We start from the raw sequence: 22,913 nt of genomic DNA on the forward strand, positions 1-22,913 counted from the left end.
ATAGCCAGACCCCGAATCCAGCTCACCAGCCTGCCTTTGGCTTTATTATTGCAATCAAGTCATTTACCTGCAAAACGCTTAATTATCACTTTTTGGGGCGGCAATTAGCAATTAGCAGAAAAATTCTTCACATGCCACGCCCCTACTCCTTGCTGGTCTTTAAAGGCTCTCGTCCAAAGCCATATTTCTCACCATACAATGGACTAATCCCGGCCAGCAATTGATGAGCAGTCTCATAGATGGTGTCACAATTGGCCACATCATCGGCCACCATATCAAAGTCATAGGCCACGATGCGATAGCCAACGCAACTTAGTTCCACGCACCAGGCGACCTGCTCCAAGGTGCGTATATTGATGTAGGCCACCGAACAGCAATGGGGCAGGTATTCGGCCAATATCAAGTGGTCAGCAAAATCCTGACATGTGTCCACCATCATCTGAGCCTCGCGAAGGGCATGAAAGTCGTTTTCGTCCCTCTGGACGAGAGCCATTTCGGTAGGCTTCTTCTATATGGGAAATTTTGACTTAACAAGCTAAGGTTTACGATTTCTTAACTTCAAACTAACCCAAAACGAAATCAGTTTGTATATTTTGTACAACCTATTAAGCTGAGGAGCATTAAGAATATCGAATCCCCGATGCACCCTTCTCATTTTCAAGAAATTTTTTCAGTATTTTGCATCCGCTTAACTCCTCATGCGGCTCCTCTACTTCCACCCTTCTTCACCTCCTTGCCCGATCCATCCACTTATATTCTCCCTTGACTTCCTCAACTCAGAAACCAAGCTCAAGTGCCTCTGGGTCCTCGGGGTCTTAGTCTCCTGATGTTGCCTGCCGCCGTTGGAAAACAAAAAGGACAAAGGCAAAGAGTCTCCTCCAACTCCAGACTCATGACAATCGAATGAGGAGTAAGGAGACGGGGCCAGGAGAGGATATATGTAAGGGGATAAGGAGGGGTATGGCCTGACTTGGTGTGATTTGGTACACAGGAAAAAAGGATATATCTCAAGGCAAAAAGTTCGTTTTAAAAGTGATATCAACTTCAGAGATTTTAGTTTAAAAGTTTTTTTTATACAGTTTTAAGTTGGCTATAAAGACTAGAAAATTTCTCTCAGTGCATATCCACAATCCACGGCAGCAGCATCTTTTTCCCTTACTTTTTTTTTCTGCTGATGAAGTTGAACAATTTGAGATACGAGCTGAGAAGGAAGGTAAGCGAACAGAAAGAGAAGGGCAGGCACAGTGGCAAGGGGTGAGAGTTGGGTTATATCCGCGCGGACGGAATGGACCGTAAGGGACGGACGGACTTCAGACTAAAAGACAGCGGACTGCAAAACTGAAAACTGAAGACCAAAGACTGTGTGGAACGTTCATTTAGTTGCCCATGGCCATGGCAGGCAAAACCGTTTTCTGGCTACCCGGCTACCAGGCTAAAAAGTTCCTACACTCAGCTTCAATCTCTTCCAACTGCTCCTTCCCCTACTCTCCTCAGCACTCCCTCTCTCGCACAAACAATCAAGATGCTAAAAATGAAAAAGTTTTTTGCGACACACACACACACGCAAATTTTTCTTCAATTTTCCTTCTGTTGCCGGCTAAATAGTTGATGAATTATGCGACAGCTGGGCGGGAAAATTTGTGTTAAATTTCATTTTCACATAGAGGAAAATAAATTATTTATTTTAGTTTGTTTAGTTTGTAGAAAAAAAACTGATTATTAAATGGGAAATGGATTTAGATAGGTTTGAGAGCGATTTGAAAGGATATTATATTGAGTTACAGTTTTATAGTTACTTTAAGTTTTAGAAGTACTATAGGTTGTAGAAGTACCATAAGTTTGGGAAGTACTTTTATAATTTTACTAAAAGAACTAAGCAACTTTTTTAGGAAATATTCTTAATAAAGAATTTATTTATATATCTCATTTAATATACAATTTTTTCACTGTGTGTGCGAAAGTTCAGTTTCAATTTATTTTAATTGCGCTGACAGTTTACGATCTCCCCTCTGCCCTCATCTCCCTCGCACGACTGCAATCAAAAGGAATAAATGAGTGAGCGGATGAGAAGGCGACTGTGGACAATAAGTGGATGTGAGATGGTAAAAGGGAAGGGGTAAGGGAAGGGTAGACCGGCAGGCAGCAACAGCAGGGTGGTGCATGACCATAATCCGACTCTTAACTCTTTCACCGATTCCCTGCCCGGCGGCGGGGCCTTTTTACCCGCCATCGCCGCTCCTCTTTGGCTCATACAATTGTCGGAGATTTATGAACGCCTCTCTTGCGCTTTAAATTGAATTCAATATTTTCCAGGCGCGCGCAGCACAGTGTTGCAAGCAACAACAACAACAACAACAAGCAAATTGTAAACAACAAAGTTTTTTGTGTCCCGTTGACAGTTGCACTTTTTTTTTGCACATTTTCATGGCTTTCTTTTTTCGCGCTGAAATGGAAGAGTTTTTTCTTTTCATTTTTCGCCTTTTACCTACACAATTTTTAGCTGGCTACGTTTTCAAGAGGTGTGAAAGGCTTTGAGTGGGTGTGTGCCGCCAACGCTAACAATTGAAATGTTTTTCCACCTATTTCCTGAGTTTTCTCATTTAACCAATTAAAGACAAAAGACAAAGTTGCATACCTGCAAAGAGAAGGAAATTGGAAATTAGTTGGAATTTTAGGTAAATAAATGGGTAGACTTATAAATAGTAATCCGTTAATCTTAATCCGTACTCTTAACCTATATGTGTCGTGACTTTTCCTCTTCGATATCCCCCCTTTCTTGATGCTTCCAATTTGCGAATATCTGAGTAATTTTCGCTTCTTCCTGCCCCTATTATTACCAAAATAGGTTCACTGGGAAATGGCAGGTAAGGCAGGTAATCTCCGGAGTAAAATCCAAAAGGGTGCCGGTAAAGTTGTCTGTCAAGATAAATTTTCGCACCTTCCACAGGGAATTTACCTCTCTTACTTCAGCTTGCAGCTCAGTTTAACCAAGTTTTTCGTTGTTTTTTTTTTGTTCAAGCTTTATGTGGTTAGTGGCTATAGCAGTGGCAATCAGGGTGAAGCATAAAAAGGAACATCAAGGACAAAAATAAAGCTGGTGAAGCGAACTTAAACCGCAGCTATAAGGTGTAAGGTAAAGAAAAAACCAGTGACAAACTTAGGGATTGAAAAAATCTTTGAAAAACTCTTATTAACCGCAAAAACAAAAGCAACATCAAGAGTATCAGCTACTTAAACTTTTAAGGGCAAACAGCAACCACAGCAACATTAGCAACACAGAAGCAACACTAAAAACAGCTAGAATGAGAACTTGAAACTCATACCATTAACAGCAGCAACATTAACAATAGCAACATTGAAAACAGCAACATTAACAACAGCAACATTAACAGCAGCAACATTAACAGAAACAACATTAACGACTTGAATTCCTTTAGCAGCAACATGAAAAACATCAACTACAATAACAAAAAAAGAAGCAGCAGCAACAACAACAGATGCAACATAAACAACAACTGCAATACTAGCTACACCAGCAACACTAGCTATACCATAAGCAACAAGAGCAACATCAGCAACAACAGCAGCAGCAACAGCAACATGAAAAGCAATAGCAACACAAGCAACAACGCCAACAAGCAACACACAAGAGATGCCCCCACGTTGAAAATTCAAAATGTTTTCGTTTGAGTAAGCACAACAACAACAACAACAACAATATTAGCAGCAGCAACAACAACTTTCGACACGGTGAGTTGGCTACGTTGTTTCTATAGTTGGTTGTTGTTGCTGCCATTTTCGCCGCCAGGGCGCTACATTTTGTTGTTGCCTCTTTTTTTTTCTGTATTTTTTTCACATACAATTTGCTGTTGTTGCCTCTTCTGCGCCAGTCAATTCAATTTGAAGCCATTTAGCATCAATTTGCAGTAATTTGACGTATAAATTATGTCAAATTGCCGAGCAGCTTGTCATTGGGTGTATTTCGTTGTTGTTGTTGTTGTTGTTGTTGCTGTTCTCACTCCGTCAGTCGCTCGTTTTCGGTTCCTTTGTTGTTGCTTTTGCACCTTTTTTTTTGTAGTACCCTCCCGATTTTTGTTGTTGTTATTGTGTGAGAGATTGTGCCCGCCAGGTAAAAATCCGAAAAAAAGAGGGAAGGCAAGGTAAGGTAGGCAAAGGCAAGGGAAGAAGACAAGCAAGAGGTGAGGAAAGGTGCAGAGCAAAAGCGGCATCATCATCATCATCAAGTCCCAGTTGCCAGTTAAACAACCGCCAACCCTTCGTCCTTCCCTCTCTAAAATCCATTGTGTGACTCGGTCTTTAACCCCCCCACCACTCTTTGCCATGGCACTGAGAGAAAATATTTGGGTTAGTAATGAATTTCTTAGATTTTTATGGGGTTAATATTTTGACTTTCTAAGCATTTTTATGATTAGTCTAATAAAAATAGCAAATTTAAAGATTTTTTTGTATTTCTAAAACCAAAAATCTAAGTTTTTAACATTTAAGTATCAGAAAAGCTATTATAATAATAAATACACATTTTTCTCTCTCTGTAAACCTTATTCTCCCCTTTTTCTCTGCGGCACGTTCGGCAGTGTGTGAATTTTATTTTCGCTTGTCGACACAAAAGAATTTCACTTAATACTCAAACGAACGCACACACTCGCAAGCACACACACACACATATAGGGATAAGGGTCCGCACAGAGCAGAGGTTGAGCAGTAAAAAGTGCCTCATAAAGCCGATATATAAACTAATGCCAGAACGGCAGGGGGAGCGGAGCAGAGTAGCGCTGGCAGCGAGGGCTGAAAACGAAGAGGGGCAAAAATTTTTACGCTTTTGTGAATGTTAACATTCAAAGATATCATCAAAAAATTCACTGGAAACGCTTGTACAATAATAAAAAAAAAACACACACACAAAATCAAGAGGCAGCAAGAAGCTGACAATGCAGAAGCAGCATCGAAGATCGTTTTCCCCCTCGAAGAGGAGAGAAGGAGAGAGCAGAGAAGCAGAGGATTTTGTCGCCTCTTCTTTTGTTGGATGAGTTGCTGTTGCCGTTCACGCGTCGTAAACTCGGTAGCAGTCGGCAACACCAACAGATACAACAGCCACAAAGACAATGCACAGGGGGGAAAAACTTCCGCAAAAAAAACAGAAGAACACTGATAAAAAATACATGGCAAATATATGTACATGAAAAACAAGAAAAACTCTTGAACTAAAGATAAAAATACATTTTAAGATTGTAAAAAGTCTTTAGAAATGATTAGTTTTATAACTTTTAAAGTTATTTACTTAATTACTAACTAAAAATGTTAAAAATTTTCATTCTCCTACAAACCAAAAACACAAATAAAGACAACAAACATTTTGAGGTGAAGAGGCCGAAAGGGAACCTGTCATCAACAGAGACATGAGATATGTATGCACGTTTCCCTTTCTCCAGCATTTTACTTTCCTCATGGCTTTTCCCGTCGCACTGCAAGCCATTTGAAGAATTTCCATTTGCATTTTAATTAAGTGAATGGACAAATGACCCAAGGGGCCGAAAGCTAAACGGGGGTGGCCAATGGCCAATGGTCGGGCAGAAAACTTTATTATCTGAACAAGCAATTATGCATATCATAAAACACTTTAAACATTAATGAGTGTCGGCGCTGGGCGGCGGCAGCAGCGGCATGAAAAACACAGAGATGGATCCGAAAGAGAAAGGGAAAACGACGAGTCATCTTTGGGATGCTAAAGGTACTTACAGCTTCTTCCCACTTTGCGAACTACAAGACTCCAAAGGGAGACTCGTTTATATTTCATTCAACCACTTGGCCAGATAGCTAAAGGCCTCCCAAGGGGCAGATGAAGATCTTAAGTAGGGGGTGAGGTATACGAATAAATTATGAAAAAAATTATGATATTCCAAAGCTTTGATGTTAATAACAATAGAGAATAAATGTCAACAAAATGTTTAAATTAAACATTAAAAGCTTTATGGTTCATCAGAATTTCCATCCTTAAGTAAACTTTTCAAAAACTAACAATCTAAGTATTTTTTATATTTATCTTACTGTCTGTATTTTTGTTCATATCCACACTTGTCTTTGAGTTTCTTTTGTTTTCTACTTTAACTTAGTAAATATAACCAATTGGCAATTCCAAAAATAGCAAACAATACTTGAAACTTGGATATTTATTTGCCAAATTAAAATATGCTTATTTATTGAGTATGGTTTTTCTTTGTTAATCTCACGTTTCCGTTTGATTGAATCAAACATGCATAAATCACTGGTCTGGCTCCACTGATTTGCATGTCTATCGTTTATCGTCGGCATTGCCATCTCTAAGTGGACAGGCAAACAAGAGGAAAACGCGAGCAGCAGAAAGAGACGCCCCCAAAACAGATTCGGTTAGTTAGTTTATGGGCAAAGTCAGCGTGTTGCCACTTTATTGCCTGCTTTACATTTCTGTTAGTTTTTGGTCCGCACCCGGGGGCACACAAACACATCTACACACGTATGTATAAGCCAGCAAGCCAGAGTATGTGTGTGCAAAGTCGTGTTATGCTTTGCGGCCAAATTAAAATTCGACTTAATCGTTTAAACATTTAAAAGGCAAACTAAAAGCCAGCAGGCGTCGCAAAAGTTTCCCATTCCCCCCCGCAGTCTCCTTTACGTACTACTCCACCATTCACCTCCTTCTCTACGACCTGCTTCTCCATCACCTTCTCCTTCTCTACGACCTCCTTCTCCACTACTTCCATCTCCTCCTCCTTTTCACCCATTCCCATTCCCCTGCCAATCTCCTTCCTTTTCCTCTTCCTTTTTGCTTTTTTTGCATGCGCAGCTCAACATGCGCCAAAAGTTGTAGCTGCCTGTTGCTGTCTCTGTCGCACAGCCAGGCTTTAATGAGTGAGCGCCATACAACAAACATGGCTGCCACTGCTCGTTGACTCTCTCACTCTCTTCTCTCTCTGTCTCTCTTTCTGTCTTTCTCCTTCTTGCTCTCCAAAAACTCCACTCCGAAGAGCAAAAGAGATGGCCTGAATGGAGATTTTTACGGGATAAATACACCAAGTGAAAGAGAAAGAGAGTGTGCGAGTGATGGGACAGGGAGAGGGCGAGCGGGGGAAATGCTCTTTTTGTACAATTCAAAAATGTTAATTAAAATTTAAATGCTTACTGGGGACGACCCGTGGCAAATTAAGTTTTGATTGATTCATCACAGGACCTTCTGCTGAACAGGCAGGAAAAATGAAAAAACGTGGCATATAAAAAGTTGCCTTGACAATCGCCGGGAGTTTCAATTACCGCGAAAAATATCTTAACTACCGCTTTGGGGTAATAAACCCAAATGGTCCGGAAAATAAATGTGTATATTAAAGCATTAAATATATATGTATGTGTGAACATTAGCTGCAGCAGCTAAATTATAAATCCAATTTATGGGCCATTAGATTTTGCGGGGTTGCCAGAAAAAAAAACCCAAGTTTACGGACCAAAAGAAATTTTGGCTGAACTGAAAGCAGCTTGTTTACTAATTTCCATTTAATGGCGTTTTTCTTTATGGATTTTCGTCTTGCATTTTAATTGTTGGGAAATTATGGATTTGTGTTTTGATCTTCGTACGGGTAAAGGTTAATGACATTTTTTTATTGACTTTCGTAATAAATTTTATTTATTGGCCATGAATTTTAAGTTGTCCCTAAACAATGGTTTATTGGTTAGAAAGAAAAGCTGCTTAAATTATTAATAAAAATTTCTGTTTAATTTTTTTTACATATTGAGTTTAGTTTCTCTAACATTTGGCATGACTTTGGTATAGATTTTAGCTGATTTATTAAAAAGTTTTTTTGATTTAAAGAAGCTGTTCTCCATTTAAGTTAAATCATGGGCGTAGCTCTTACGTTTCGATTTAGTCATTAACCCAGCACAATTTAGTAATGCTAATTTAGTTGTTTTGGCCAAGATTACGCCTAATGCCAAGCTGACATGCAATAAAAGACTTTGTTTTCCATTGTTTTTGCCTTCCTCACTCTTTTTTTTTTTTTTTTTTGGAAAGGTTTCCACCTCTGACAAAAGAATTCCAATTGAGTAGGGGGGAGGGTAGGTAAGAGAGGCGTCTCACCTAAGACTCCGAAGAACTCGGTGGCAGTGTTGTTGATAGCAATCAACATCAATTAAAGCAGCTGTCTGTCTTGTTGTTGGCCATGTAATTATATTTGCTGCTGCGCGTTTTTGGCTTCATCATCATCATCATCATCATGGTCATTAACCAAGCATTGTGCACCGCCAGCAACATGTTGCTGCTACTACTACTGCTGCGCCTCCATGTGTCCGTCAGTCAGTTCTGATGGCAACTGTTGATAATTATAATCCGCTTGTGGTTAAAATGGTGTTGCCTACCTTACTGGCGATAAGCGCGCATGAATAATTATGTTGCCGCTGTCTCCAAGTCGTTGCTTCTGCTGCTGCTGCTGCTGCTAATGCTGATGTTGCTGTTGCTAATGCTGATGTTGCTGTTGCTGTTGTGGCAATGTCGCCTGCGCGACAACTCATGAATAATTAATGCACTGCCGCGACTGGGTTGAAATGTTGCTGCAGCAGCAACAGCAGCAACTTGTCTTGGTATCTTTTCAATTACAGTAGGAAATCGTGAATTACAACCAGACCAGAGCCAGAGTTGGCCATAAAATAGCAAAGAGCTGTTGTTCTCATTGTTGATTAAACTTGACAGTCGGTTATTGTTGCTGTGCAAATATTTATTAAATACACAGCGAAATCTCCTCAGAGGGTGCCGACAACAATTAACACTTGAATGGAAGCGGCAGTAGCAGTAGCAGTCGTCTCTCAGTCGCAGCAACTATTATCAAACTCAATTTGAATAAGTTCGCTCGTGACACAAAAGTAAAGAAGGGGCAGCAAAATGCTGAAATTCCCACCTTAAATTAAATAAGCAATGAGTTTGTCTCGCAAAAAAAAAAAAAAAAGGTTCGGGGCGGTCGGACAATTGGCACTTGAAAGGCATCAAGATACAATGGCAATAACTGCAGCAGCAACATCAGCAGGGGAGACAGCAACGGCGGCAGCGGCAAACAAGCTAAACAAGTATTGCTGCTGTGCCGAGAAGCAGCAGCAACATCAGCAGATAAAAGGCAGACAAAAGGCACGAGATGTGAGAGACGACGTCTAGGGTTGCCTGTTTCGATGCTGCCCCTGCTGCATGGGAATTGAATTCCATTCAAAAGACGGCAGCAGGCTGTTTGTCATACTTGCAACAGCAACAACATTGGCTAAGAAGCAGAACCCAGTGAAATGGCTTACATGCATTTCTCTGCCTCTCTTCCAGTCAGGCAGGCAGGCAGGCGTGTTGAGGTGTGTTGAGATAGCATCTTGCATAAAATTACTGCCAGTGGTAGGAGCAACATCAGCATCTCCACCAGCAGCAGAAGCAGCAACCAGCAACAGCAGCAGCAGGAGCAACAGCAGCAGCCACCAGCGACGTGGTTGCCTGATGCTATGCCACTGATAGCCTCGAAATTGTTGGCAGTTGCAATTTGCTGTTTGGAATTTTAAGCGAGCCAACAATGAAGTTCAAGCCAAAGCAAGGAAAAAAAAAAAAAAAAAAAAAGCGTAAAAAAACTGAACAAAAAGATAAAAAACTGAGAGAACCCAAAGGAAGAAGAAAGCCAGTGAGGAGGAGCCCGACAGCAACATCATTCTCATGCTCATCAGCAGGAGCAGCAGCACCAGCAAAAAGTTTAACCCTTCTCGGTTTTCGAATTTTGATTGCCTTTAAAAAACAAGAAAAAGAAGATTCGATTTTTTGGGACAAAGGAAGTCTAGATTGTGGCCAACGAAATTGCTTTCACTTATAGTTTTAGGGCGGAAACTGTGATGTTTGCATAATGCTGATAACTTTATTGAAAAGTCATTAAAAGGAAGGTCGTAACTCTTTTTCCTATTTTCCTTTTATGACGACTACTTAGTGGTTTCTTAAAATGTTGCACTTCATGTTAGAAGGAGAAGTTTCTTAAAAATATGAAGAAACCTTCTATCTTAAATATTTTTTAAGCCATTTTATGTTTATGTAGAGAAAATCTGAACTATCTTAAAGCTTAAAGCCTAAATAATGTCAATTGAGACAAGAAATGGCATTACAAGTCTTAAAAGCAAATCTCTTCATTTCAGTAAATTACATAAAAAGCATTTCATGAAGTAATTTATTAATTAATTTCCTGAATAATTAGCTTCATAAGAGTGCAAAATCCTTTCCAACTTCATTTTCACATCCACTTTGTAGCCTCTTTTCAGGTGCAAATGGGTTAAGTTTTTGGCTTCTCCTCAATCGAAGTTTTAGCCTGCGCTAAAATCGAGACCTGCGATTGCAATAAAAGTCAGCAGGCAGGCACTGATGTGTTGCTCCTGCCCGCCTCCTATCCATGCCACATCTCCCCCCAGCCATAGCCGTAGCCACATCCAGCTCCTGGCTGAAACTTCTGCTCCTGCCTCCTTCCTTCTCCCATTTGAATTTCATTCCCAATGCCTTGATGGTGCCTTTCGTTTTTATTTATTTTTTATTTTTCAGCTCGCTTCCATTCAATTTTTGCTGCTGTTGCTGTTGCTGCTGCTCCTGCTGTTGCCTTTCTGCCATCTGAGCTTTTGCATAAGCCCGCAGTTCATTTGAGAGAAAGAAAACAAAACTAACAAAAAACTGAATAAAAAACTGCAAAAATCCAAACAAACCAAAGGCGAGGAAAAAAAATCGAAATAAGATATAGTCGGGCAGCGGCAACAGCAGCAGCAGCTAGCACGATTTATGTTAATCAGACAAGAGGCAAGAAGGGTAAAGGAGAGGGTAGAGGGGGATTTAGAGGGTATTCAGCGCCAGCCAGGCAGTTGCATTCAATCATCTTTTATCTGGCAGGCATCGTTGGATTTTGTTTGGGATTTGTGTTTTCTTTTCGGTATTATGTATCGCTTAGTTGCATTTGGCGCACTTTCGGATTTATACCCCTCCTCCTCCCTCTTTGCTTTCTTTTCTATCTCTCTTTCAAGTCAAAGTTTTTATTCGTGTTTTGGCCGCTGCAAGACTTCAATTTGATTCGCCTGTATCGATTTGATTTCAATTTGCCAAATGCCTTGGCTATTTATCTCAATGACTCACTCGCTGCTCTGTCCCTTCCATTTTGGCCAGTTTGCTCAGTCAAGGTGAAAGTAGCTTTTCAAATGGGGAATGTTAAAGGCTATAAAAGGCTATCAAAGTGGGTAATTTGATTCTACTTTTGGTTATCTGAAGGGTTATTCTATCTATTACTATTAAGATAAACTTTTAAATAACTATAATTAGGACTTAATCACGTTTATGAAGCATAATTAGTCACAACTTACACACCTTTCATGTTAAATTTTGATAATAAATCAGCGAAATTCAATACCAACCTGCAATGAGAAGAAAAATAATATTCCATTAATTAAAATTGCAATTAAACAGTCAAAAATACTGCATGAAGGTATACATTTTCATTTCATTTTCCAATAAAATCCATCAAAATTGTCGGAAATCCAAACAAAAAAATCCCAAAAATAACCAAAATGAGTTATCAAGAAAACCGATTAAATGAAAAGCTGAAAAATATCTAACGACTGGAAAAATCATTCCTTAAATCCATTTTAGCAAGTTGAATTTTAAGTGCCCCACAGCAGCTCTTTCCTGTTCATATTTTTACTATTTTTTTTTGTTTAGTTTTTTGGGATGCTTTGCTTTCCCCTTAAATAATTCACAAACATTTTCAGCCAAAATGCTCGCAAAGAGAAAAAAACATATATTTTCCTTTTATTTTTCCATTTGTGTGCTGTGCAGTTTATAGCAGGGAAAAGCGAATGCGAATAAACTGAAAAAAAGAGTCTATTAGGGTGTGTCAGGTTGTAAACATTTGTTTTCTATTTTTGGATAAAACATTCTAAAAATATTTGATTTTTATCTTCTGATTTTTCAATGGACTTAACTTTGTTTGCCATTTTGCTAAGAAAATAATCATATTTGCCTTTTCAGGTCACTTAGCTGGTATAAGTGTGACCTTGCTCATAAAAATAATGTCTAATTTAGGGTTGTTATAAAATTTATTTTATTTTTTCTTGTGATTTAAGTTTATATTTCTATGTTTGCTGCTCAGTTTGACTGAAAAATATTCTTTATATTTGATTTATATTATCAGCTGGTCACTCTGTGGGAACAAGTGTGACTTTAATTATAAAAAGAATGTAAAATTTCGTTTATTTTATATAATTTTAATATTTTTTATCTTCTAATTACTTTATTAGTCTATATTCCTATGTTTGCTGGGCAGTTTGACTGAAAAATATTTCTAATATTTGCTATTTATTTTTAACTGGTCACTCTGTAAGTTCAAGTGTGACCTTATCATTTAAAATATTTTAATATTTTATTAAAATTTTGTTACTTTTTTCATTTTTTAATAATTTTTGATTCCTTTTCTTGCTTTGAAGTTTGACTATAAAATCAAAATAATATTTCCTAAATTGCGTATTATTTCAAGCTGGTCACTCTGAGAGTGATCTTACTCATAGAAATAAAACCAAATTTAGGACATTTCCTATTATTTGAAGTTTTTTCTATATCTAAACCCTTGGCTCACCCTAACTATGTGAATAACATGCGAATGACTCGCTGACTGAATGGCTGAAATGCTAAAATGACTGAATGCCTGCCCGTCCGACTGTCCGACTTGTACTGCTCTCTACAACCTCCCACCCCCCCCCCACTCCTCTTCTTCTTCTACGCCATGCTCTATGCAACGCTAGGCAACAAAAAAAAAACAAAAAGTAAAGTAGAGGAAGAAGATATATAGTAGTTGTGCCATTTTTGCGCTTTTCATGCACTTTTTGCGCCGGATGTGCAGTGCGGGGGAAAATGCCGAAAAAAGAGAGCGCACACAGCAGAAGAAGAAGAAGAAGAAGAAAATTGTAATTTCAACAAAGCAACGAAGAAAATGGCAACAAAAAAAAAAGCAGAACTTTAGGTACACCCACACGCCCACCTCACTATTTTACAATTTTTTTTCCTATATAGTTTTGCTTTTATTTTTCATTTTTTATTTTCATTTTCATTTTTTTTTTTGTTCCCTCCGTTGAACTAAAAACTTTTCGCCCAACGCCAACGTTCGAGTGGGCGTGGTAAATGCGTTTTTGATGCTGCTTTTTTCGATGGGTGGGTGGGTGGTTGTTGGTTGGTAGCATTTTTTTTTTTATATTTCTGCCACTGGGCACTTGGCAAGTTAAAGCATTAAGCTGATGCCAATTATGCATTGTTTGCCAGCTCCATTCCCCCAGTTTTTTTTGTTTCCAACAGCTTTTTCAGCTTTACAGTTTTCAGGAGCAATTGTTGTTAACCCTCTTCGGTTGGCTTGCTATCGCTGTTGGGCAAAATTGAAACAACTTTTGCAATTACTTTCCGTAAACAAAACAAATGTGCTCGAGTCACGCAATCGCCGCTGTCCCTGCCTCCTGCCCCTTGCCACTGCTACTGTCTCTCTGCCTCTGTCTCTGTCCCCAAAACAATAATTACCCGAGCATTGTTCATGCATACATTCATATAATGGTAATGACAATAACGAGGTTGAGCGGTTTTCCAGGCGTAAGGGGAGGGGGGCTTAGGGATGTGGTAAGTAAAAGCAAAAAGGTTGGGGAGGGGAAAAAGTGGCAACAGAGGGTTAGGCCAGTGTAGAGGGTTGTCCAGGGGTTGACAGGTGGTGGAGGGAAAAAAGTTGCTCGTCTTGAACAAGTTGTTAAATTGTTATTTTAGCGCTTTGCGTTTTTAACCCCCCCACCCTCCCCCTCTCACTTTCCTTACCCTTTCCCACTGCTTAACAGTAGAACTTCAGGTATGTACAGTACAGTAAACGCCCACAAATAAAGAGCACTAATTGAAGTGTTTTCCACCCTTCAATCATGTTGCAAGCAGCAGGCAAGAATATGCAAATTTCTCAAACAGTTATGGCCAAAATTCTAGCACTTAATAGGGAAAATTGTAAAGGAAAATTAAATATAAACTATTTTTGGTTAAAAAAAAATATAAATTAATAATAAAATATATAAATAGTTAATAACTTAACCCTATTACACCCACTTTCCACTTTCCATTCAAAGAAACTGCGTTTTTCCCTCTCTCTTATTTGCATTTAACAAAGCTAGCTGTGTGGCATGCAACAATTTTATTATTACGTTTATTTGACTTGCATATGTGCATACACAAGCAGTATTTTGCACAGGACATGCCGCCAGACAGGACATGCAGAAGGATTGCAATTTCCATTGTTGCCTTGCCTTGCATGGCCTGGCCTGGTTGCCTGAATGGCTCGTAAATCCTCAGAGAAACCGAGATACTCACGCATGCCTTTGCCTTTAGCAATTCTATTAAATTTCCACTCTCTTCTCAGCTCCCCACCCTACTCTCCATTTAATTACAAACTGCAATTGACATGGAATTGTTTTCACTGGCCAAAAACTGGGAGACCAGCAAAACACCTTCATTGTAGATATTCTAGTGTTGTCCTGAAACTGCTACTAGAGTACTTCTATACTGCCTAGACCCCATTTTTCACCCACTCGATAATTCAATTATGCATGCCATTTAATGTGTCACTGTGTGTGTGAGGTTTGCTGGTGTATGCGTGTAGAGGGAGGGGAGGAGAGGGGCGAGGATGAACTCAACTAATTTCAATTTTCCATAAAGCGAACATTGTCCTAGGCCAAACCGCACCCAATCTAATCAATTTTGCATATACTGCACAAATTATATTTGTGTTTTGTCCACTCCATTTTCCAATTCAAATATTATTCCTCTGATGGTGTTTGTATGTGTGTGTGTGTGTGTGTCTGTGTAGTATTTGTCTTAGTGTGCGTGTTATGTGGTTTTCACTCCTTCCTGCCCCGCTTCCAACAACCCAGTCACGCATGGCAGTCGAGTAAGAGAATTCCGAAAACCAAATTGAGAAATGCCTTTTTATGGAAATTTCTTGGCTCGGTTTTTCAGCTACAAACTACAGTAGCTGGCGAGTGAGAGATGAACTGATTTGGCTGGGAAGTGATTGGGTTTTTAAGTAGTTTTTTTTTTAGTAAAAAAAAGTCTAAGTTTAAATTATATCAAAAAAGTCTTTAATAGTTTAGCAAAAGAAATAATGAAAAATATTAGGTTGTCAAAAAAGTCTTGCGGTATAAAATTCGTATCAATAATGCGATTCAAGTCAAATAATCGCCGTTTTGTTCGATGACACGTTCCCAACGAGGTGCCAACTTCATAATGCCCCTCTCATAGAAGCTCGCTTCCCTATTGGCAAAAAACTCGGAGCGTGGCCCATATTCGACCACCTCTACACCACAACGAAAACGTTGATACCATCGTTGTGCGGTGGAAATGGAAACTGTATCGGGTCCATAAACTCCATAAATTTTATAGGCTCGAGATGCACTTTTACCTTTATCGTAGTAGTACTGTAAAATATGTCATATATTCTCTTATTTTGCTCCATGATTGCGACGCTGTAACTCACGAACGACTTTAAAGAAAAGACGCGTAAAATGAGCTTTCCAAAAAGGTATAGTATGACCTGATGCGACGAATAAAACAAGAACTAAGAGCTTTCAGCGCCAACTAGCGAAAATAACGCAAGACTTTTTTGACAACCTAATATTTAACATTAAGTGGAAAAACAGATTAAAAATTTATAAAATTTTTAGGAATATAAATATTAAAAAATATTTAACATTAACTAAAAAAATGAAACATCTTAAATATTATGCCTAGAAAACTAAACTTTTCTCTTTAAATTGAAATTTTATTTCCCTGGCTTTTTGCCCATTTTAATTTCTTTTACTAAAATTCCTAATTTATTAGGTGTACTTATTAAATATTGAAATTTAGCACTTAAACTAAGTGCGCTAATAAATGACTTTTAATATTATAATATTATTAGTTCCTGTACCCTATTTATAGATTTTACAAAGCATATTTCTTTATTTTTCATTTCACAGAATACGTTTACGTATTTCCACCTTCCCTCAACCCATTTAAGCTCCAAACTTCTCTCCTCTGATTTTTGTTCTTTAAAAATTAACAAAAAAAAAATCACTTAGCTGTCAATGTTCCAATTAACATATTTCCCTTGCTCATTTATTTAGCCAACATTTGCATTTCATTGCCGAACGAACGACCGCCCACGCCTTAAATCGAAAACCAAAAAACCAAAAAACCGAAAACCAAACAAAATAAAATGCCTTCACACACTTTCGAGTTCAATGTCTCTTCTTGATAAATTAAAGCAAAGTCAGCCAAGATATATATAAATACGATTCTGTCATTTTTGAATGAAGTCTAAATTTAAGTTAATGATTTGCAAAATTTACCAAAAATTTAACACAACTTTCAGAGGAAGTTTTTAACTTAATAACAAGAACCCTCAATTTGTAGGTGTAGCCTTACAAAACCGTTAAATAATGTAAATTAATTAGAGTGGAATTTTATTGCAAACACAGATATATATATATATACAATATAGTAGATCAACAGACTACCGCAATTTTGCGCCCAATGGCCGGTAATTTAATTGAAAATGTCAGCCCCCGGGCGGCCCAGACAAAGGCCGATAATACCCGTGCCATACTACGCTACACTACTACTGTATCTGAAAATCCGCCGGGCGGATCAAGTTGTTTTTTTTCCTGTATGCGAATGGCACTTGGCACGTTCCGTGCCAGCAAAAAACAACAGCAACAACAGCTACAAAAAAAAGAGGAAAATTCTCATAATAATTAAACGAAAAACGCGTTGATTGCATGCAATTTGCATTTTACGACTGGCGACGACGTGGGCAAACATGGCAATGAATGGGCAGGCCAGTCAGGCCCAAGCGGGATATCACAGATACAGATATATATATATATATATACATGTTAAAGGCATCTAGGCAAACCTGGCCAAAAGCAAAAGGAGGAGCTCTATGTGCGTGATTACATACTATATACGTGACTGGCTTACTTGGCACTTTTGATTTTGACACCGGCCAAAAAGCTAGCATAAAACATTGCCCAATTGATCGTTTTGGCCATAAGGTTGGGTAATTTAAGTTGAGATGTGATTATAATCAGAGTAGGGGTTATATAAAATGTTAACTTGCTTGAGTTGGGTATTCAAATTTAACAATTTGAATGTTTAATTACTTTATTTAAAGGCAAAAAAACTAGTTTCTTTTGATGATTTTATGAATTTTCTAGTTTAGCTTCAAGTTAGCTTTTTTTTAAAGTTTATAACTGATATTTATTTTTTATGCTTATAATTTTGGCACTTTATTAATCATAAAATTCAGATTTTCTTTGTTATATTTTTTTAAGATTTTTACAAATATTTCTTTGTAGGTTTTAAGCTTTTTCCCCCCTTTTCGTGACTCACGCCACCATCTCTAGCCTTTTGCTTTTTCCTCTACCTCTCAGTGGCTGCTTGTTAGGGCAGGTCCGAAAGCTGTCGTAATGGAAACTCAATAGGCCAGCAACTATATTATTAGCAGGTTGGCGATTCCACACCTTAGAGCAACAATAGACAGCCCCCCAACAACCCCTCTTCCACCAACCCTTAACCCAATTAACCCACAACACCCGCCAATTCGCCTCACCCTAAAAATGACAAATGATTTCTGTTTGTTTTGGCTAATTAGAAATGGCATTAAGTTTAAAATTAGCAAATAATCAAGCAAACAAAATTCAATTTTTCTAGAAATATTCCACATTTTGAATTTCGCAATAATTTTATTCATTAAATAAGAAAAGTAAGAGAGAGGAAAAGAGAGAGAGAAACTTCCGTTTCTGATTTGATTTTTCCTCAAAAATATATTCCTTTCTTCTGGTTGTTTTGTTTATAATAAATAAATAATCGAATGGCAAAATGCTTGCAATTTTCATTTGCTTTTCAGGGAAAATAAAAAGAAAAACAAACAACAAAAAAAAGCAGCTGGTGGGAAAAACGCTTTTCAATCGTCACTTCCCGCTGGGAAGATCAAACGCTTGGTTCTTGTGGGGCGGAAAATCAACACTTGGCTTTAATCACATAATCCTCTCAGCTATAGATAATAAGGTAAAGATTTACTGGCCTTAATTTGTGGCTAATATTTAACGTTTTTAAAGAAACAAAATTCAAAGAAAATGCTATTAAATGGCTGAAAATATATAAAATTTGGGTTAAAATCTGTCAGAATTTCGAGCACATTTCTTTGGGATGTTTGCCAATTTCCCAAATGCTGGGAAATAATGAAAAATTGGGATTTTTGGGGTAAGCTAAGTGGGTTTATATACTTGGCAATACTTCCTCTAAAACCTCATTATGATCTTTAATTATCATCGTTTTTCGCCTGATAAAATGCAAACATATTTTCGGACTTTTTTCTTTTTTTAACAATATTTGCCAGAGTTCATTCACGGCATTGGGCGTGTTGTAATTTTATTTATTTGCTGTTAATTAATGTCAAGCATTTCAATAGCCACAATCCACAAAGGAAAAGTGCACAATTGAAATTTATGAATACCCTCGCTCCTCGGCATTTTCCCTGACTTTTTTCCCTGTTAATTTTCATGTTGCGCTGCTGTTCACGAGCTGTTTCATGCTTCATGGTGCATGAAATGCAACAGCAACCGAAACAGCAACAACAATGGTTGCTAGTACAATAGATTTGTTAAATGAAATGTTGGATTTTGTTGTTGTTGTTGCTGTTGCTGTAAATCATCAATGCAAATTCTCTTCAAACAATAGCCGCCAATGCAGGAAATTTTCCCGAGTTTTTCCCTATTTGATATATTTTACTTTTTTTTTCTACATTCAAACTGATTTTTTATTCATTCGTACGTGTTGCTGACCATCGTCATGTGTGTATCACCTCAAATTGTGGGCGGTTGATGGCCACGCCTACTTATACTAACATGCCTGTGGTCAATGGCCATTGCGTGGCAAAGTTTCAGCCTTATGAGATTGGTCAATGTCCTGGCCACAGAGCAATGGCAACATGGGTAGTAGCAAGAGCAGGGGCAGAAGCAGGAAAATGTACACTTTTTTAAGGATTTTTAAACAAAAATTACTTTAAAATATATTTTTATTTATTTAGTTTCTTTGATTAAGCTTTGTATTTTAAAATATTTCATGAATAAGGGATAAAAAAAAAGTGTTTTTTAGCTTTCCAAAAAGCTTTATTAGAGTTTAAAAATATTTTTGATTAATAAAAAAAAGAATAAGATAAATAAAATCACTAAAAATTCAAAATTAATTAATTGTTAACTCACTTTAAATTATAATCTTTTTTGTTAAGTTAAGGCTTACCAATTGAAATGTTCGACAAAGAAGGCCTAAAAAAAGTTCTTGAATTCCTCAAAAAAAAAAGTTAATCAAACACGAAGATAGCCTAAAAAGGTCTTTAATTTCCCTAAAAAACCTTAATCGGACTTTAAAAATATTTTAATAAATAATAAAATAAGAACTTATCTTCAAATTAAAAAATAATATAAAAAAAAAGTTGCTTAATATTTTAATAAATAATAAACTGAAGATTTATCTTCATATTAAAACACATTAATAAACCAGAAATTATACAGCTTTTTCCACCTTTCAAATTACAAACTTTTTTTTTTAAAGAAATAAACTTAAAAAATTGTAGATTTGTTATTAAAAACAAGGCAATTTCCCATATCAGCCCACACAAACATAAAGATAAAGTCTTCTTTTTTATTTCCAACTTTTTCCCCCATTCACTGATTTCCATTTAGTACAAACTCCGATAAATAATTCCATCATCGCAAAAAACTTCTTCCACAAACAATAATAAAAGCCAAAAGAAAAACCCCATCATAATGGCCAGCAAAGTTGGCTTTGCCAGCAATTAACGTGGCAGAAACAGCAGCAGAAAATAAAAACAAAAAAAATAAAACAAGAAAATTAAAAACTGAAAACTGCAAAATCAAGCAACAAATCAAATATGCACGAAAACAATAATCAATGCCGAATAATGGATGGAAAATTGTAAGGAAAATGGTAAGGGGAAGGGGGAAGGGAAGGGCTTAACACGTATGTGTTTATATACGGTTCGGTCCTCTCATATCGAAGCAATGCAGTTTGCTCGATTAAATTTTAAGTGCCGTGTCATTAAAATCGCGTGCGGGCTACGTTCAAGCTGTTCACTTTTGAAAAACGAGGCGAAACGTTGGGGGGTTGGGGGTTAGGGGTTTTTGGGGTGTTTCTGGGAAGGCGTGTTTGGCAGGCGATTTGCGAAAAATACAAGAAAAAAAAAACAAAGAAAAACAGGGCTAAAACAAGCTGGCAATTGTTAAACGAAGGAGGGTTAACGACTGAATTTAATAGGGCAAAAAAAAGACCAGAAGTTTGATTTGGCTTTGGAATGATGGAAAGTCATGCTAAAAGTTTAGTGATTAATGTTGTGGTTAAAGTTGGTTAAAACATAGAATTTTCTTGAGAAGAAAAAGGGAAAATTTGATCGAAAGGAGAACTTTGTAAGATTAATTAATCCCAGGTTAGATATTAATCATTTTTTGATTGTAGATTTTCAAAAGAAACGCTGTTATACTACCTTTTGTACTACTTTTCGCTACTTTTCTACTACCTTTCTTCTACTTTTCTACTACCTTTATACAAACTTTTCTTCTACTCTTCTGAAACTCTTCTACTACTTTTCTACTACTTATCTGATACTTTTCTACTACCTTTCTGCTACTTTATACAACTTTTTTCCTACTTCTTTGCTACTTTTCTAATACTCTTCTGCTACTTTTCTAATACTCTTCTACTACTTTTCTACTACATTTCTGCTACTTTTCTACTACTACCACCTACCTTCTAATAAACCTATAATTTTCTTCCCTTTCACCTAACCCACACTTTATTCCAACTTTCCCCCTCAAGTTCAATCACTTCCCTTAACCCTTAAACGTATTCCAATTTTCTCAGTTCAAGTTCAAGTTAATTTCCCATTTCCCATAGAGCTTGTTGTGTGGGTTTTCTCGTCTATCATTAGCTGGTAAATACAGGTTGCAGTATTCACACCCTCATCCTTCTCTCTATCATTACCATTATCATTATTAACATTATCATGCCCAACTCAACTCAAACATCATGATCATTATCAACTTCATCATTACCATATGTCAATTAGCTTAGCAAGAAAATGCGATGGAAAAACGCGCTGTGGAAGAGGAAATGATTTCGGTTGTGTCATTAGGCCAAGTTAGTAGAGAAAAACAGAGAGAGGAAAAAGGAGAACAAAAAATGAGGGAAAGAAAAAAAAGAAAATGAGCCGCACACTCACTAATTAAAGCAACAACAGAAAAACGCCAAAGTACTAAAAGCGAAAAGGGAGCAAATTAATTGAGTTGGAATGAGCAGTGGAGGGATAAGCCTGCCAGCTTGCCTGGGTATCACCCTGCCACCCTCTCAACCCACATTGGGCGTGGCGCTTAAATTAATGATGACCCTCTCGGCTCCACCTGCTGCCTGGTAAACCAGAATTGGTCTTCTTTTTTGCCACCCACATTGAAATTGAATTAAAAATTGTTTATTGTTAATTTGCAATATGAACACGCACACACTTATAGACACACACACACACACAAACACTCATGAACACACATAAGCCTAATTAAAGCTGCCTAACAGTGAACACCCATTAAAGCTGATTTGGCGCTTGACTTGCCACAAACACAGACGCACACTGACACACACACACATATACTCAAACACACACAGACACACTCACAAACACACACACACACCGGCAAACTCGTTTTATTCGCGCATTTCGCATTTTATCAGGCATTACGTATACGTAACATGTTCTGGCGACAAAAGGGATAGCCAGCGGGGCAAGGGGCAGGGGATTTGCTGCACAAACCACAGGCAGGGCATATCCTGTGCGCTCTGCTCCAGGATATATATGTGTATATGTACATATATCCTTGTTTTTCTATGCTTTGCTCTTTCTCTCGGCCCGCGCGTACATGGCATATCCGTTTGGCAAGGAGGAAAAGGCAGCTGGAATTTACAATGGCTGTCCCTGGCTTGCAGCATACACACACACTCACACATACACATGGCGCACAAATATAAAATATCCTGCCAGCTTGTGTGTCGCTTCCTGTGTGAGGACACGAACCCCAAACCCAAGCACGACCCTAAAACCCTAAAACTCAAACCCAAACTAAAACCAACTGAAACGCAACCCTCCTTCTTTTTGGCCAGGGGGGGAAAATCCCACCCTGACGTTTATTTTGTCGCAGTGACAACAACAACAACAACAACAACAAAGAGGCATTTGCTGTTGGCTTTATTATTGTTTTTGTTGCTCCTGTTTTGTCCACAGGGCCAAAGGGGAACTGGCCATGAGGGGGTGCCACAAAATGGGGCGTTACATGTGGGCGGGTTCTTGGCTTTTGTTTAGATGGGCGTGTGCGGCATTGTTTCTGCTTCGTCTACCCCGTCATTTTCCTTGCTTTTCCCTTCCACACTTTTCGATTTGTGGACATTGCCGCTGCCCTGACATATGATAAAGTTTTTTGCCAGCTTTTTTTTCAGGTTAGAAAAAGATTTTTATTAGAAATAAACTTTAAGTTTTAATGGGAATGGGTTTAAAAAATGAGTTTTAAGAAATAAGTTGATTTAAGTTGGGATTAAATGTGATTTACTTTAGTTTTTACTTAACGATTAGGGACTTAAAAATAAAATTTAACCCCTTTAAGTTGAATTTTCCGTTTCTCTTTTTTCAAGTAAAAAAGACATTTTCTGTTTCCCATGAAAACATTTTGATTGCTTAAAATTTCGTATAAATAAACAACATTTCTTGCCCTTTCTTTTTCCT

At 37.7% G+C, this 22,913-nt stretch overlaps 3 protein-coding genes across 3 annotated transcripts in view; 1 reads left to right on the forward strand and 2 right to left on the reverse strand.

Moving 5' to 3' along the window:
* Positions 1-22,913, reverse strand: part of LOC108112376 (uncharacterized transmembrane protein DDB_G0289901) — a 92,360-nt gene that overhangs the window by 31,042 nt on the left and 38,405 nt on the right. The window lies entirely within an intron of this gene.
* Positions 17-22,913, reverse strand: part of LOC108112387 (protein GSKIP homolog) — a 61,268-nt gene continuing 38,371 nt past the window's right edge. The window contains exon 2 of the mRNA XM_017222228.1: positions 17-2,635. Coding sequence (XP_017077717.1) covers positions 143-493 — 351 coding nt within the window. The 5' untranslated portion in view covers positions 494-2,635 and the 3' untranslated portion in view covers positions 17-142. The remainder of the gene's footprint in view (positions 2,636-22,913) is intronic.
* LOC108112390 lies at positions 4,587-11,436 on the forward strand. The gene has a single exon (XM_017222230.2). It carries the CDS (start codon positions 8,954-8,956, stop codon positions 9,185-9,187), a length of 234 nt encoding a protein of 77 aa, XP_017077719.2. The 5' UTR covers positions 4,587-8,953; the 3' UTR covers positions 9,188-11,436.

Source organism: Drosophila eugracilis, unplaced genomic scaffold (genome assembly GCF_018153835.1).
Source record: "Drosophila eugracilis isolate 14026-0451.02 unplaced genomic scaffold, ASM1815383v1 contig_90, whole genome shotgun sequence".
NCBI lineage: Eukaryota > Metazoa > Arthropoda > Insecta > Diptera > Drosophilidae > Drosophila > Drosophila eugracilis.

Excerpts from the sequence above, each read along its gene's own strand:
- LOC108112390 (XM_017222230.2), top strand. The coding sequence starts at position 8,954 with ATGAGTTTGTCTCGCAAAAAAAAAAAAAAAAGGTTCGGGGCGGTCGGA.